Source organism: Tachysurus vachellii, chromosome 15 (genome assembly GCF_030014155.1).
Source record: "Tachysurus vachellii isolate PV-2020 chromosome 15, HZAU_Pvac_v1, whole genome shotgun sequence".
Taxonomy (NCBI): Eukaryota; Metazoa; Chordata; class Actinopteri; order Siluriformes; family Bagridae; genus Tachysurus; species Tachysurus vachellii.
Window position 1 is genome coordinate 19,611,158 of NC_083474.1, and position 17,322 is coordinate 19,628,479.

Sequence of the window (17,322 nt, forward strand, 5' to 3'; positions counted from 1 at the left end):
AGCCGGTGCAAAGGCGATAAGTCGTGAATGTAGACTGAAGGGATACAATTCATCATTAAGTACCGGAAGCCGTTGAAGTTTGGGGTAAAAAAAAAAAAAAAAACATTAAATACATCATTAGATAAAAAAAAACCTGACCTAGCAATACAGCCAATATAACGTGTGCTAATACCCCCCCCCCCCCCCCACACACACACACCCCAGTATGAAAGTGGCAGCAGTTACGCTGTTACACCGATAATGTTAAATTCATTAAAATAAGCGAGTCAGGATTTTAAACAGAAACTATACCTTAAGTTTAAACTCCAGCTGAGGCAGAACGGAAAGGAGCAGATGACTGTCGATGTTGTAGAGCTCCAGGATTAAATCGAACACGTGCTCAGACAGGTCGCTCACTGACGTCTTCCCCAGCATCAGCACCTGGTTAAAAAACTGAAGGGGAACAAAAACAAAAACAAAACACAATCTTCAAAACACCTCCGTCCATCACGGTCAGGAAACGGCAGCTGCAGCGTGTTCAGAAAACGCTTCGAACGGCAGATCGCAGCTGCACACTGAACACTTATTACGCTACGGCACAAAAGGACGAATCGTATCGTATCAAACTCAAGTAGTTTAAATACAGATGCGTTTATAAAATACTTCAATGTTATGATATGCGACTAAAAACAGCATCAGACTTTTTTTACTTATTTCAAGCATTTCTAAAAAGAAGCAAACTGAAGATTGGACTGAAATTAGAAACGGATCCGCGGCCAGTTCTGAATCTGAAGATGATAAACTACGAATAACGTAAATAAATAAAATAATAAATTAATAAAATCATTTCAACTTGATGCATTAATAGCCGTTCTTTTTTTTTTATTACCTGCCAAAGAAGAATAAAAGAAGAACCTTTAAACTGTGGTTTATTTTTGTGATCTCTGTCCTCTCATTAAATGTGCGAGCTGGGAAGGAGGAAAGGATTGTGATGATTGTGATAGTGTTTGTTTGTATCTAGTGTCCAGTAGCGTGTGATTTTTCTGTCCGGGTCCGACAAGCGCCCACAACGGTTTGCTTCATACTGACAAGTGTGTGTTTTATCCTCATGGCTACAATCCCCACTAGTGTCTATTAGTGTGTATTTGTACCGAGGTCTGAGAGGAACACCAACACGTTACGGCTGCGCCTGCGGGAGGTAACGAGGACGAGCGTGGGCCGGCGCGGCCCGGCGTTACACACTAACACGTATTCCTCTACACGCGCGAAAGAATTTCAGATCGTTGCGCAGTCGCTTGAGGTTATGGTCGACCCTCAGGAGCTTGTTAAGTATTCAAAACAACACTGAATGATGTAACAGAAAGCCCGTGGCAGTAAAACCCCACTCACGTTGGTTATGTAAGGCTCGATGGCCTGCGCGGTTCTCTTCAGCAGCGCTTTAGCCAGGTCGTACGCCTGCTTGTTCAGATTCTGGAAATAAAACCATTTCAGAAACTTATTACTTATTATATAACCAGAGAAAGAGCGTTTTTAATTATTACTTACATCAGTACCGTCACCGTGATTATGTATTAGTTACTCAAAGTCTTAGACAACATAGCGATTAGTAGAACAGATCGATTGTTCAATCGCTGCGACAGACAGAATAACAGAAAGCTGGATAGGAAACAGAGACAGTGTTAATGAACATGATTAAAAACTAAAAGAAAACCAAACTGAACCATAGATAAGCAGGTAAGAGAGACAGAAAAATAAATAGCAGGAAGTGTGAATAAAATCAGAAGATAAAACACTAAGCAGACAAAAAGCAGACCACACAGAACTCATGCGGAACGGCGAAACATGACGGACTAGAACGCGAAACACACAGACGTCTAGACATGTGGAGTTTTCAGAAGGCTAGACTTAAAGAACGATAGACGGGCAAAACAGGAGAAGGTGAGATGAAGAACATGAGACACTTGGACGTGCAACAGAAAACATGAGGCAGACGGATGATAGACTGACAGAATGCTAGAACTTTTGATTAAAAAAAAAAATAAATCAAGAACTCTAGTGCAAGAGAAAACCTGACTGAAAAATAAAATGAGACTGACAGGACATTACAGACAGAGAGAGCCCAGGGCAGACAGGCAGACAGAGCCCGGGGCAGACAGGCAGACAGAGCTCGGGGCAGACAGGCAGACAGAGCTCGGGGCAGACAGGCAGACAGAGCTCGGGGCAGACAGGCAGACAGACAGAGCCCGGGGCAGACAGACAGACAGAGCTCGGGGCAGACAGGCAGACAGAGCCCGGGGCAGACAGGCAGAGCCCGGGGCAGACAGGCAGACAGAGCCCGGGCAGACAGGCAGACAGACAGAGCCCGGGGCAGACAGGCAGACAGAGCCCGGGGCAGACAGACAGAGAGAGCCCGGGGCAGACAGACAGAGAGAGACCGGGGCAGACAGACAGAGAGAGCCCGGGGCAGACAGACAGAGAGAGCCCGGGGCAGACAGACAGAGAGAGCCCGGGGCAGACAGGCAGACAAAGCCCGGGGCAGACAGACAGAGAGAGCCCGGGGCAGACAGACAGAGGGAGCCCAGGACAGAACAAATAAAACTTCAGATCATAGGGCTGGGCGATTTGGCCTAAAATCAAAATCTCAATTAATTGAACATTTTAACTCGATTACGATTAATGAACGATTATTTTTTTATTTTTATTTTTTTTGCCCTCATAGTTCACTGACAAGTTTTGTTTAGTAAATATGTTCACATATTACAGGTGAGAGATTTCTGAATGAAGGATGTATTACTTGACTTTAAAATAATTGAAGTTAACACACACTACTGTATCTACTATCTATGATTATTTATTGAACATCAATGTTGAACAACTGAAATTAAAGCACACATTGCCTAAAACGAACAGTCACTTTGTTCTTATAAAATAAATAACTTGCACTTTTGGAAACAAAATAAATTATCTTCACTGTTTTTCATGTTAAAAGTAGAAAATAAGCAGCATCTCTTCTAAATAAAATAACTCTTGTATAGTTTCGCTCCACTGTAGCCAATGGAGTCGTATCCTTTGCGATGTAATAACAAACAGCGTCAGTTATTTCTTTCCATCTTCTTGAACTCTTCTCATACTGTGTAGCATTTGTGAATGCATTTATTATCGACATCTGCTTTGCGGAGGCACTTGTTACTGAGCGCTTGTCAGTCTCTTTTTGTTTTTTTTGAGCCATGGACTGTTCATATTCAGTAACGTGATTGCGCTCCAAGTGTTGAAACAAATTGGTGGTGTTACCTTTGGGCGTCGAAACTGTTTTTCTACAGTGTCTACATCTGACTTCATTTTGTTCGATGTCATCCTTACTGAAGCCAAAATGTGTCCAAACGACAGAGACTGCGTTTTTCTTTGGTACAAGCTGCTCTTGTTGCTCAGTTGTCTGAGTGTTTAAGCTCGACATGTCGGCGGAATAACGTAACGTAACGGAGCGGGGTCACGTGACTCCACACGCGGTAGTGTTTTTAATGGGAAAGTAATCGAAATAATCGACCTGGAATAATTTGATCGATTATAGGTTCTGAATGTCGATTTCGATTACTTTTCGATTAATTGCCCAGCCCTATCAGACCATACAGACAGAATGACAAAATGAGACAGAAAATAAATAAACAAGAATCTACCACACAAGGTGGGGTTTATATATAACAGATATATAAATAAATAAAACACAATATACACTCACCGCTACCATCTGTTAATTACATTTCATTTAACGCAATAACACTAAAAGGGGGATTAATTATTCCTCATGAGAAAGCAGATCATTGCTTGGTACCTTGTGTGCTGGAACTAAGTTGACCAGGACGGTGTCCAGGAGCTCCTGAGAAACAGAGTCTCCTTCACACACGATCGAGCTCATCAGGTCTACCATGTGCATATGCACCTTCTGATTGTGTCCATTACTGCACACACACACACACACACACGCGTCAGTAATGCTGAAACCTCTTCCAGCACACGCAGAGAATATTCTCGTTATCTCTTACTAAGAAAAGAAGCAAAGATGAGTCATGATGCACTTTGTCTGACTGGCACTTAACAAATCATTATATAGCTGGAATATGGCAATGCTCGGCCCACAAGATGTGTTTCTGCAGGTGTGTGTGTGTGTGTGTGTGTGTGTGTGTGTGTGTAGGAGGCATCTGCAGAATCCCCCTCTCCCCCTCCCCACCCCATCAACACATGCACCATTGTGTTTTCCCTCAGCGAGGACGTATCCAGCTGAGACGACTAACCGTTAATACACAGCACACCCCGTAAGGAAGTACCACCTGGGACACACACATAACTGTCATACTGGAGTATAATATTAGTGAACAGGCAGCTGACGGCTCGTTACAGCTCAACAAATAACCCAGAGCTTTCCATTTACATCAGTACGCTGTAAATTACATACCTGTCCTTCTGAATTACGAGCGCTGTGTGTGTGTGTGTGTGTGTGTGTGTGTGTGTGTGTGTGTGTGTGTGAGATGAGGAGTTTTGCATGCGTGAAAGCAGCGACTTACTTGATCACTTGGAAGAGCGTTCTGTACAGTTGAGTAAATATTTCGTTGCTGTCCTCCAATTCGAAGCAGATGTTGTAGGATTTCACCCAAGCGATGTTCTGTCAGAAGAGAGAAAGAAAGAAATCCATAAATAAATCCGTACAGAATTTAAAATAATGTGAACTACAAAACAGTAAACTACATTCCACAAACAAACAAACAAACAAATAAATAAATAGGAAACTCATACCACATACCTCCAGTAAGTAAAAATATCGATTGAACTGGGCGCTTTTAGTGTCCTCCAATCCTTTTAGCTGCCGGGTTATAAACATAAATATATCCTGGGAGAGAAGAAGGAAGAGAAGGAGAAGAAACATGAGGTTGGCACTTTTAAACCTCCAGATGTAAAGATGCAGAGGGTTCAAGCAGATTAAATGTGGGGTCTCCGTTGTTTGAGAAATGCTTCAGAAAACTGCGTTGTGCTGCCAAACAAAACAAAAACAAAAACTAACGTGTAGCCAATGAGCAGAAAGGGGCGGGTCTTGTCAATATGTGTGGAGAGAGTGTTCAGTGGGCATGTGTGACATTAGCAGAAAGTGGTTTTAACGTTGACATGGAGGATAAAAACAAAGAAAGAAAGTGAAGAAAGACTTACGATAAGGTAAGAAGTAGGACGTGTTAATATAGGATCAGCTTTCCAGCGCTGGAGAGAACTGAAGGAGCAGGAAGTTGGTCACATATTCACAGATTGGAGTTTCCTGAGTCAATAACTCCTGAGCTAAACGCTGTTACTACACAAATAACACCTCTTTTCTATCGTAGTAATGTAGAGACGCAGCTACAACCGTGTTTTGTGTAGTAACAGTGTTTAGTTCAAGAGTTATTGACTCGGGAAACTCCAATCTGTGAATATGTGTCCAACTTTACTTAAGACGCCGAGGCGCTTTTTTCCTTCTCGATAGGTGAGTAACGTTGGTTTTGTTTTGTTACACAGAACTAATATATGTCTTTGTCCTTTACATGATTATACTTGTGTGTCATTTTTGCTTGTTTGTTTATCTGCAGTCATATTGTTCTTCCCTTCAGCTATGATAAAGACACGTTTCTTTCCATTAGTTGCCTGGGTTACGTATGTATGTGTGGGGCGGAGCTATCAATACAGGGGCGGGACCCATTAGGGTTAGGGGCGTGTTTGTTTTGGTGATTTTATATGTCAACATTGGCTTTCAAACAACGGAGACCCCACCTTTAATAGGTCAGACACAAAAGGAGGAGAAAAAAAAAAGTTAATCAATTTAAGCTGAACCATAAAAGTCTAGTTCGTCTTTTCTGCCCATTTCTTCGCCAGAACTACCGTTAAAATATATACGTCAAACACAAAGGAAGCTATTGAAGAAATCGACATTCTGTTAATTAATAATGGATCCAGTGTGATTTGGACTGTTTAAACACCTGAAATCTCAATCTGCACAATGCAGAGTTCAATTATTAGCGTTAGATCATAATGCCGTGCGTTAAAGGTTATATGTTTACACAAGAGTGTCATAACTTTTATTAAAAAACCCCCAGAGGCAGAATTCAGGCATTTTAAGTGAATTCGGGGCTTTGTTTATGTATAGAACGGCACAGCTAGAGATCTAGTAGAGATCAGAAGTCAGAATAATGTTGTTAAGTGACCTAAAGATGATTTACATTTTAGATTTTCTCCAAAACTGCTGTAAAGTGAACGTTCATCGATCTGGACATGAAAGGGTTACTCGTGCTGTAGTAGTGCTAGTTAAACTTAATACTGCACAGAAATTATTTTAAATGCTTTTGTATTTAATATGTTTTTAAAAATTAATCCGATTAATTGATGAAAAAAAAAGACATGCAGCCGAGTGACGATGTTCATGTGCAACAAGGTCAGAAAACCACTTGAGAAGGAGAGAGTCTCTCTCACTCTGTCTCTCTCAGTCTCACTCTCTCTCTCTCAGTCTCACTCTCTCTCTCTCAGTCTCAGTCTCACTCTCACTGTCTCACTCTCTCTCTCTCAGTCTCACTCTCTCTGTCTCAGTCTCAGTCTCACTCTCTCAGTCTCAGTCTCACTCTCTCTCTCTCAGTCTCAGTCTCACTCTCTCTCTCAGTCTCAGTCTCACTCTCTCTCTCTCTCAGTCTCACTCTCTCTCTCAGTCTCAGTCTCACTCTCTCTCTCTCAGTCTCAGTCTCACTCTCTCTCTCTCAGTCTCAGTCTCACTCTCTCTCTCTCTGTCTCAGTCTCTCTCTCTCTGTCTCAGTCTCTCTGTCTCAGTCTCTCTGTCTCAGTCTCTCTCTCTCTGTCTCAGTCTCTCTGTCTCAGTCTCTCTGTCTCTCAGTCTCTCAGTCTCTCACTCTCTCAGTCTCACTCTCTCAGTCTCACTCTCTCAGTCTCACTCTCTCAGTCTCACTCTCTCAGTCTCACTCTCTCAGTCTCACTCTCTCAGTCTCACTCTCTCAGTCTCACTCTCTCAGTCTCACTCTCTCAGTCTCTCTGTCTCAGTCTCTCTGTCTCAGTCTCACTCTGAGCAGGCCACCCATCTCCCCAGGAGTGACATATGAAGGGGTGGAGATTGCCAAGATTAGTGATGAATCAAGTGTGTTGGAGGTTTGAGTAGCGCACAACCAAGACACATTGCAAACAAGCTACAAGATCCAAAGAGCTGTAACTCGTGCTGTACTGTATGTTCTTTACCTAGCTTACACAACGTCCATACATTTTCAACCTGAATCAGATGAAATCAGAGAAGAATCATCTTTGTTGGCTGAAAGTTGAAGCTGGTTTAATATGGAAACAGAGTTAAGGGAGCATTTCTGTAAAAGATGCTTTTCTCTGTATTACTACTTCCTGGTTACACTCTTTCCTCACTGTTTGAAATTGGGGCATAAAATAAAAGCCTTTATTAGCGCCAAATATACATTACTGAACAACTAAGGAGGTTGGGGTCGGAGCGCAAGGGCAGCTATGATACAGCACCCTTGGAGCAGGGAGTAAAGGCTCAAGGGCAGAAACAGTGGCAGCTTGGCAGTGCTGGGGCTTAAACCCTGACCTTCCTATCAACACCCCAGAGCCTCAATCACTAGAGCCACCACTGCCACAGCTAAGAGGGGAAAAGATTCTGAATGGCTCGTTACAGTGTTCCAGGCTTTCAGAAGTTAATATCCTGTCGTTTTTTCGAGGCATAAACAAAGCTTTAAGGTCAGTTACAGAGGAAAGTGCTACTCTTTCTTGACGCAAAGCTCTCGTCTCTTGTACCTTCAGCTTATCCGGCGACGTGTAGGGAGCCTCTGGAGCGTAGATACGGAAGATGTCGGCCAGGCAGCAGGCCACCAGGAGCCTCACGTCTTTGTCCGGGTGCTTCAGGAAGAAGTCTGAGGCCAGGTGCAGAGCGAGGTTCAGGTACAGCTCTTTCTCCTCCTCTGAATCTTGGTCCATGTCCATGAAGGTCTTAACCACCATCTTAACAAAAACATATCAGCTTATATCAGATAAATATGTACAGAATAATCAGGAATCCCATCCACAACTACTTTTGCCCCTCTGTTTTTACCTTGAGCCTCCGGACCATCTCTTCCTTGGAGATTTTATCGGAGATCTCCTTCACCCCCGGCGGGTAGGTGATCTTGCCATCTGCGGCTCGATTCTTGGAGTGAGCCATGCTCTCCGACTAGTGCACGCTGATGAGGAAAATAAATAAATAAATAAGCAAGCCTGCAACCATGACCTTGTAAGTGAGCACCACAACAACCACGAGAAGCAAACTGCAATTTTTTATTTCCAGTCGAGTTTAACAGACGACCTTCGCAGACGTGCAACACCGAATTAAAAAAATGAGTTGTTGTTTGGGGTGTAAAAAAAAGAAAAAAAGGGCAACTGTTCGTTAGGCATGGCAAACTTTATAATGTTGTTAACGGGCAAATGAATGTTTAAATAAATGCTTATTTTTTTCATGAATTCTCAATTAAATTTGAATGTTATAGACATGTTTTATAAACATCGTATAAAACAAGGTACGGTGAGTCAAACTGGAGCTCTGTTACATCTCGGTCAATCAATTCCGAATCGTGTCTCGATTCGACTCGTCCGCTGTTTTATTAGAGGGAAAAAAAAAAGAAAAGTCTTTTGGCTGTATTTTTGAATGATTAATCAAAAACAAAACAGAGCTCCAAACATAATGCAGAAATGTTGGAAGACTCGTCTAAGGAGCTGGACGAGTTTAAAAAAAATCGCTCTGTTTTCAATCTCAACGCAGCAGCGGCAGCCTCGGTCTCTGCTGATTCGGTGCTTACCCGCATTTTTTATTAAATAAAGTGCTGGTGAAAATATTATCTAAGACGGTGTGGTGTCTCCTGACAGTTACACGTCAAGAGAAAATAAAGACTGACAATAATTAAAATGATATCTTTCACACGAGCCAAAACATTGGTCAACGGTACAAATTCGACTTAATAAGCACAAATTTGGTTAAAACAGGACGCGTGTCCAGAAACTTGAACCTTTTCGTTTCCTTTAGTCTGTATAAGTGCACCGAATAACCAGATAACAGCTTCACCGTGTGTTAGCACCCCATCACCCCACGCTAATGTCCAGCAGCTAACAGGTTCGGTTGTAGTCAGTAACAGGATTCATTTACCCACGCAGGGTGAGTAGAAGATGGTACATGTGGTTGTGGTGTGAGCGTCTAAAACGAAAGCATCGCACAAAACCTCTCTCTTGGTTGCTAAAAAAACATCTCAAGTGACAAAAGTGCACGGTTCCCAAACGCTCCTGTAAGACATTAAGCCACACAGCAATAAAACAAAGTATTTATTCTGGTCTCGGTGCTGTTGATGGTTCTAATTAAAGTCTGACCTTCAGTGTGAATATTTGAATCAAGTAATAAAATGATCGTGAAATGAATAAAAATCCCAACCCCAATATTCAAGTATAATATATAAAGATTAGTGGCACGTGTTCATTTCATAAGCAGCAGTGTGATGTTCCAAACACTCAGACCTTCAGTGAAGTGTGGACCAGGTCTATTAGGACTAGGGATGTACCGATCCGATATTTTGGATCGGTATCGACGCCGATCCAAGCATTTTTAGTGGATCGGGTATCGGTGGTGCGTGACCGATCCTAATCCGATACCCGTGGTCGTGGGCGTCGGGAACCATTATATGTGGGTGGGACAGGACACACCCACTTTTTAAGACCAATAATATTGGACCCACCTACTTTTACCGTCTCTATTCAGCACATGTCTTTTTTATTTTTTATTACTTTTTAGAGTCGAATACATTCTGCTTGAGGAATGCCCTAATAAATTACACTCCATTCCGCGTTTTACCTACAGCATTGACCACACTCCTGCTTCCTGAAATCCATGTGTGTCGGAACCATTATATGTGGGTGGGACAGGACACGCCCACTTTTTATTTACTTCCGACGCCCATGCCCGTGGTGGTTGATTAATGAACAACAAACATCATAGACTATTGCTTAAACTTATAAGAAAAATACATTTATATGTTAAATTACATTAATGTAAATAAATATAAATTCTATAGGAAATATGTTGCACAACCGCCTGCGACAGACAGACAAGTTTAGCAGGCGCCCTTTTTATTTACCTCAGCGCGTTAAACATGTCGCTCATTTGGGTGCAAGGTTTACTGTTTAATACATTTTGCATTATGTTTCAAGAGTTCTAATTTAAGATTCACTTTAAAATATTTCCTTTTCTTCAGAAAATAATGTAATTTAATAATTGCAGTATATATGGTTTAGATTGTTATACCACTAACTGTTAAAAGTACTGTTTGCTACTGCATTAATACTTTTTTAAAGGTTTCTTGTGTTTTCATTTTTCATCCAGTAATAAGGGCATTTTTGTATTTCTTTGCCAGAAACAAATAAATCTTAATAACTAAGCGAGTTGTATAGATTCTTTAGTTTTAAAGGTAGAAAAGAACACAGATATCGGATCGGTATCGGCCGATACTGGAAATCGGAATCAGATCGGAAGAGAAAAATTGGTATCGGTACATCCCTAATTAGGACCAGCATCAGGTCTATCAGGACCAGCATCACGGTCTAGTAGGACCAGCATCAGGTCTATTAGGACCAGCATCACGGTCTAGTAGGACCAGCATCAGGTCTATTAGGACCAGCATCACGGTCTAGTAGGACCAGCATCACGGTCTAGTAGGACCAGCATCACGGTCTAGTAGGACCGGCATCACGGTCTAGTAGGACCGGCATCACGGTCTAGTAGGACCAACATCACGGTCTAGTAGGACCGGCATCACGGTCTAGTAGGACCGGCATCACGGTCTAGTAGGACCGGCATCACGGTCTAGTAGGACCAGCATCACGGTCTAGTAGGACCGGCATCACGGTCTAGTAGGACCGGCATCACGGTCTAGTAGGACCGGCATCACGGTCTAGTAGGACCGGCATCACGGTCTAGTAGGACCGGCATCACGGTCTAGTAGGACCGGCATCAGGTCTATTAGGACCAGCATCACGGTCTAGTAGGACCAGCATCAGGTCTATTAGGACCAGCATCAGGTCTATTAGGACCAGCATCACGGTCTAGTAGGACCAGCATCAGGTCTATTAGGACCAGCATCAGGTCTATTAGGACCAGCATCACGGTCTAGTAGGACCAGCATCAGGTCTATTAGGACCAGCATCAGGTCTATTAGGACCAGCATCAGGTCTATTAGGACCAGCATCGCGGTCTTTGGGCACAAAATCGTGTGTTTGTTAAACCGGTGATGAGTCCAAAGAGAGACGGATCGCAATTTTCTGCTGAAAGATTAACAGGTTCCAGAGACATTTCCCCCTAATCAGAGACAGCAGTCCTGGCAGCGGACCATGGCAATTACTACATCAGAAACTGCAAGCTGTTCAGCGATATGGCGCACTTACGTTTCAGAATTAAATCACTGACTTCTGACACAGAGATCGGATGTTACCGCGTACTTGGAAAAGGCTCGGCTTGGATTTCTTCACACCTGATATCGGATACAAACGAGGCTCTAATGCCCCTTTTCCACCGAGGCAGTTTGAGTGCTGGTTCGGAGCCTAATTTAGAACCAGTTCTTTCTGTTTCGACAGCCAAAGCACCGGCTCTGAACCAGGAAAAGTGGTTCTTAAGTAGCACCAAAACGTTGCTGGTCTAGACTTAAGAACCGCTTGTGTCAGGGGCTGTGGGCGGGGCTGTGGGTGGGGCTACTGTTAGCGCATTTGATAATGTACCTTAAGTATACTAATGTTTAATACACTTTTACTTTACCGCGATATGATACATTATCAGCACACATGATAGTAGGTAGCTACATGCTAAGGCTAACTTTTTTCTGTGTTAATGATAAAATAACGTTATGTACTTTCTCGATAACAACCTCCGTTTATACAGATTACATGGAGCTGCACGTACACGTTGGATTCGCCGCGTTTGGGTGTTAATGTAGGTTCACAAAGCCATGAGCATTAACAGTAAAGCAACATCCGCCATTGTTGATGTTGTGTTTGACGCTGCTGCGCTAACGTTGCTATGACGGCTCTCTAACCGAAAGGCAAACCGGTTCTTAGAAGGTTCGCCAGTGGAACCAACTTTAAACCAGCACTAGATTAGATTATCTCCTGGTGCCAAATGTCTTTATAGTCTTCTCCATTTTTTTTTCCCTTCTTCAATATTTCTATATTTTCAAGCCTTCATTCCCGGTCTCCCTCGAAACGGAAAAATATGTGAAACAATGAATATTAAACATCATGATTAATTCAGGGTAAAACTGCCAGTCACTTGATCATCACAGCCTAATAAGGAGCTTTTCCAGACGTTCAGTCTGACCTCAAATTCACCTGAACTTACTGCATATTTATAAAGAATCAGGGTCTGGAAAAAATAAATACTAAGAGTCTTACCTAAACATTTTCTACATGGTGCACCTGTACAAACGAGACTTTTTAGAGAGTGAGAGTGTGTGTGTGTGTGTGTGTGTGCTTACATCATAATGAGGTGTTAAGACTCAAGTCCAGAGCTTAAAAGCCACTCTGGTGGTCTGCTCACATGTTCCCTGACCATCTGCAGCCAAGTTCCCTCAGGAAAACAAAACCTTGTTGTGATCAGGGTTCAATCCGATGCTCTATAGAGCTCGTGTGTTCCACAACACTTTAAAGACTTAAGTTTTTTAACCTGAAGCATATCTAGCGTCTGCGAAGTAATGAGGATATAAATAATGCTCACACGAGGGATTTCCAAACTCTGCAGATTCTCCTTCTTGAATTATTTTAAACGTGTCTCTAGGTCAGAGGATCCCAAACGTCTCTCTACATCTAGATGGTTTCTCAGGCATTTCTCAGGATCACGGTTTCCCCAAACATCAGTTTTTATATTACAGCTGCTGTTTAAACAGGACCGGTTCCACACAATAACATTAGGGTGTGCTGGTACAAATAGGAGGCCAATCAGTGGTGTGGCCCCAACACCAAATAAAAATCCACAGAGCCCCAAATCGTTCACACACAAACTTAACTACGCTAAGGATGCTCCTGACATAATAGCATCATGTGCAGCTTTCCGGCTGTCGAAACCACGAGGAAGTAAATACGACAACCTTCTATCGGGCAGCCTCGGTCGTGTGCGATACCTGGAATGATTAAATGAGCGCAATATATTACCGAAAGCACACTATGGGTAATTAGATAATAATGGGTGGGTCTTTGTTCAAATTGCTAACCACCAGGACTGAGGCTGAAAGAGCAGAGAGATGGGTTTGCTTTGGGACACTTGTTGGACTGGGCAGGAGCAGTGCTTGTGTTGTGTAAACTGGAATTAGCTGTATTGTATCCTACAGAGGATAGCATCAGAGACAGCACTAGGGCTGGGCGATAAAACGATAACGATATGTATCGCGATAGACACGTGATCGATATCAATAAAAAATGTGTTCTTTATTTTTTATTCTTCGCCGGAAGAAAACCGAGGCCGCGAAGCAAGTTTGGTTGCATTAACAAAAGGCACTCGGTCTCTCATAACCTAGCAACGTAGGAAGTGACACGAAAACAGCCAATCATGTAACAGTATCACGTTTGGTCGCGCCATATCGTCGTCTCGTGCTGGTCTGCTGGATTCCTCTTCAGTAACCGGCGACTGATAAGCAGGAAATGAGCCGTAGCGAGCGAGGAAATTGTAAATAAAAGAGGAAAAGTCAGCTACTTTTTTATATTTCTGTAGATTTTATATTTCAAACAATGTTACTGTAGTGTATCAGGTTTGTTTTTTATATTACAGATGTATCTCAGTCTACATCAGTTTTATTTATGTTTAAAAAACACTGCAGATATTTTAAAACACTTTATTCACCAGAAGGTGAACAGCTAGTGAACTTCCTAACACTAAACTTGCACTAAATTCTCAGGTTTCTCTGTTTATATTTAACACTTTGTGCTATTTTATTACACTTTATTTTAGCATTTCTTACATTTTCTTTCATTTTGCACCTTAAATGTTAAGAGATAATTGTTAAGTGTTCATTGTGACTTTAGACTTATGTTTACATTATAATTATTTGAGTTTTCCTGCTTGTTGACATTTCTGTCTTAATAACCGAGGGGATTACGATCAGAGGAAGGTTAAGTTTAAAGTAAAAATGTTTAAATGTAATATATTTTTTCTCCTGGTCCTTATTTTAAACGGGTCATAAAAAAAACCAATAATTATCGATATCGACCGACATGAAACACTGATATCGTGATACAGTTTTCAGCCGTATCGCGCAGCATTAGTGTCAGTAGCCTAAGATGAGCGGTAAAAAGTAATATATTGTGCTGCAGGGCTGAGCTTTTTGTGTGAGGCTGCTGCAGATAGATGATTGTCTGTTTTCTGTAGAAATCGTGCGTTTTCTTGTTTTTTTTTTGGGTTATTTTCCCCCTTTGCCCACCGCTGCCTACGGCCCAGCGTTTAAACGTTTTAAATACAATTCACGTAGCTTTTAAACCTATTTTGCATACAAGACTTCAGAATTTTCTATATTAGTAGAAAGGTTTTATTTTTCAAACGTACGGTCAGTGAGTTTTTAATTTAAGATTCATGGCAACAATCACAACAGGAGCGGACAGTTCTACGAGAGCCCGTTAGAGCGCGAGAGCTCAGTGCGCGACAGCTCGTGTGAAACCGCTAAACGTTATACTGTACAAACCCTGTAGGGCGGAGCTGTGCTAGCTTTGGGGCGTCGCCTTAATCCTGCAAACGTACATAAAGTACGTATACAAGTGTGGCAATAAAGCTGGGACGGTCAAATGAAAAATTGTGATTAATTATGGATTAGAGAAATTTAAATTTTGAGCTCTTGCTCTCGCTCTGTGTGAGATTTTGGACCACTGTGTGAAAAGATCTTAGGCGACTGTCTGAAATATTTTTTACAAAGAACCTGTTGAGTGCTGGAACACGTTCACTGAACGACACGGAGATTATGTAAAAAAATCCTCCAGTTGATTGACAGCTATTTGCAATAACTGAAGCAAAATAAAACAAATTATAGTGTAAATTCTTCTTCTTTAATCCTAAATGTGATCAATTCAGCTTATGGGGCTCAAATGACAGCGTAGTTCAGATTATAATCAAACTGTCTTAACAAACTGGAGTGAATAAGAGGCTTTTTACACCTGGTCACTTCGTGCGTTTTCTGTGATCAGATAGCTATCCGACGGTAAAAAGACCAGGTCTAAATGCCCTCCGGAACGTTTTGGAGACGGATATATGTCTCAGAAACTCACAAGCTAACTTCCATTTAAAGGGATGTACTGTTACTAGTAGCTGGACAGTGAAAGACCTGGGTGTTAGATTAGACAGCATCTTGTCTTTTGAAAATCATATCGCCCATATTACAAAAACAGCCTTCTTCCACCTTAGAGATATTGCTAAGCTGAGAAACATCCTGTCTGTATCTGATGCTGAGAAGCTAGTTCACGCTTTCATGACCTCTAGACTATACTATTGTAATGCATTACTAGGTGGTTGTCCTGCATCTTTAATAAATAGGCTACAATTAGTCCAAAACACAGCTGCCAGAGTTCTCACCAGGACAAGAAAGTATGACCATATAACCCCAATTTTATCATCTCTACACTACCTGTTAAGTTTAGAATTGATTACAAGCTGCTGCTACTTACGTACAAGGCTCTTAAAGGTTTAGCTCTCATGTATCTAACTAGTCTCCTAACACGTTACAATTAGGGTTGGGAACCGAGAACCGGTTCTAATTCAGAACCGGTTCTGTTTTTTAACAGGAACCGGAACCGCGCGGAATATTTAAGTTTCGGTTCCAAACGCGGTTCAGATGCAATGACGGGCAAAGCGCTGGGAGCGGTCACTTTAAATAGCCATGTCTTACCTCATGAATATTCATTGTTTACACTGTTTACAGTCTCGTAACCAAATTAACGCAGCTTACCACAGAAATCAGTCACTCGCGCTGCTGTGCTGAGGTACACTTTGTGTTAAACACAGGGGCGGTTCTAGGGTCTCATCTTTAGGGGGTTTTAGCCCTCAGTGAGAATTTGAAACAGGAAAAGTTTTATATTATATATTATATGACTATATAGTAAGACAAAAGTTATGGTGTTATTAAATGGCAAAAGTGGACACCAAAATTTTATGCATGATGTAATGATGCCAGTCTTGAATCAGATCAGTTCATGTGTGTGTGCATTCTCTACAAACAGTGTGTCCAATGAATGCAGTCATTAATAAACTAATATTCACAAAGACCAAATCAATAAATGTTATTTTTATTTAGTATTGAATGGATTGTTTGCATTAATATTTTGTTTGTGCTACAACTCTGGTAATAAGAATAGTGACATTTCACTGCTTTTGGTTGCCGTCTTTGCGGTTTAACCGCTGATTAACGTTATAGATAAACGCCTCCAGCTCTGACTGCGCGTGAACGCTGCTCGTCCCTGTGCTTCTCCGTTCAAATAAAGCAGACAGCTGATGACGCACTTTTGACTACAACGGACGCACGTAAGAGCAAAGGAAAAAAAATCGCTCTTGGATCAAACTGATAAATAATTTTCTTTCCAATCGAAAACATGTCCTGCATTTTAACGTAATTTCTATTTTTGAAAGAAAAAATTATACTTATAGTTTTTGGGTGGCTGAGATCACAGACAGGGGGGCTGGAGCCACCGTAAAAAAGGTCTAGAACCACCCCTGGTTAAACGTGTCTAAAAAAAAGTCTAACGTTTGGATTCATTTCCAAAGCTATAACAATGAAGCAAATCTCCCCCCCTCTGAGAGGGTTTTCTTCACAGTTGGAGATACAATAAAGCCAGGAAAGGTCTCGTCTTCTCCCAGAGAAAGCAGACATGTTGATTTTCATTCATTCATTCATCTTCTACCACTTATCCGAACTACCTCGGGTCACGGTGAGCCTGTGCCTATCTCAGGCGTCATCGGGCATCAAGGCAGGATACACCCTGGACGGAGTGCCAACCCATCGCAGTGCACACACACACACACACACACATTCACTCACGCAATGACACACTACAGACAATTTTTCCAGAGATGCCAATCAACCTACCATGCATGTCTTTGGACCGGGGGAGGAAACCGGAGTACCCGGAGGAAACCCCTGAGGCACGGGGAGAACATGCAAACTCCACACACACAAGGCGGAGGCGGGAATTGAACCCCCAACCCTGGAGGTGTGAGGCGAACGTGCTAACCACTAAGCCACCGTGCCCCCACATGTTGATTTTTCTTCAGAACAATTGATAACTGTTTTGCTA

The 17,322-nt window shown here is 42.1% G+C and overlaps 1 protein-coding gene across 2 annotated transcripts in view; it reads right to left on the bottom strand.

Moving 5' to 3' along the window:
* The window catches only part of pds5b (PDS5 cohesin associated factor B), a 57,803-nt gene that overhangs the window by 34,869 nt on the left and 5,612 nt on the right, over positions 1-17,322 (bottom strand). For both annotated transcript variants that reach the window (XM_060887791.1, XM_060887792.1), the window contains exons 2-8: positions 8,087-8,213; positions 7,792-7,995; positions 4,775-4,861; positions 4,539-4,636; positions 3,809-3,935; positions 1,369-1,449; positions 292-432 (exon numbers count right to left, since the gene is read on the bottom strand). In XM_060887791.1, coding sequence (XP_060743774.1) covers positions 292-432; positions 1,369-1,449; positions 3,809-3,935; positions 4,539-4,636; positions 4,775-4,861; positions 7,792-7,995; positions 8,087-8,194 — 846 coding nt within the window. In that variant the 5' untranslated portion in view covers positions 8,195-8,213. The remainder of the gene's footprint in view (positions 1-291; positions 433-1,368; positions 1,450-3,808; positions 3,936-4,538; positions 4,637-4,774; positions 4,862-7,791; positions 7,996-8,086; positions 8,214-17,322) is intronic.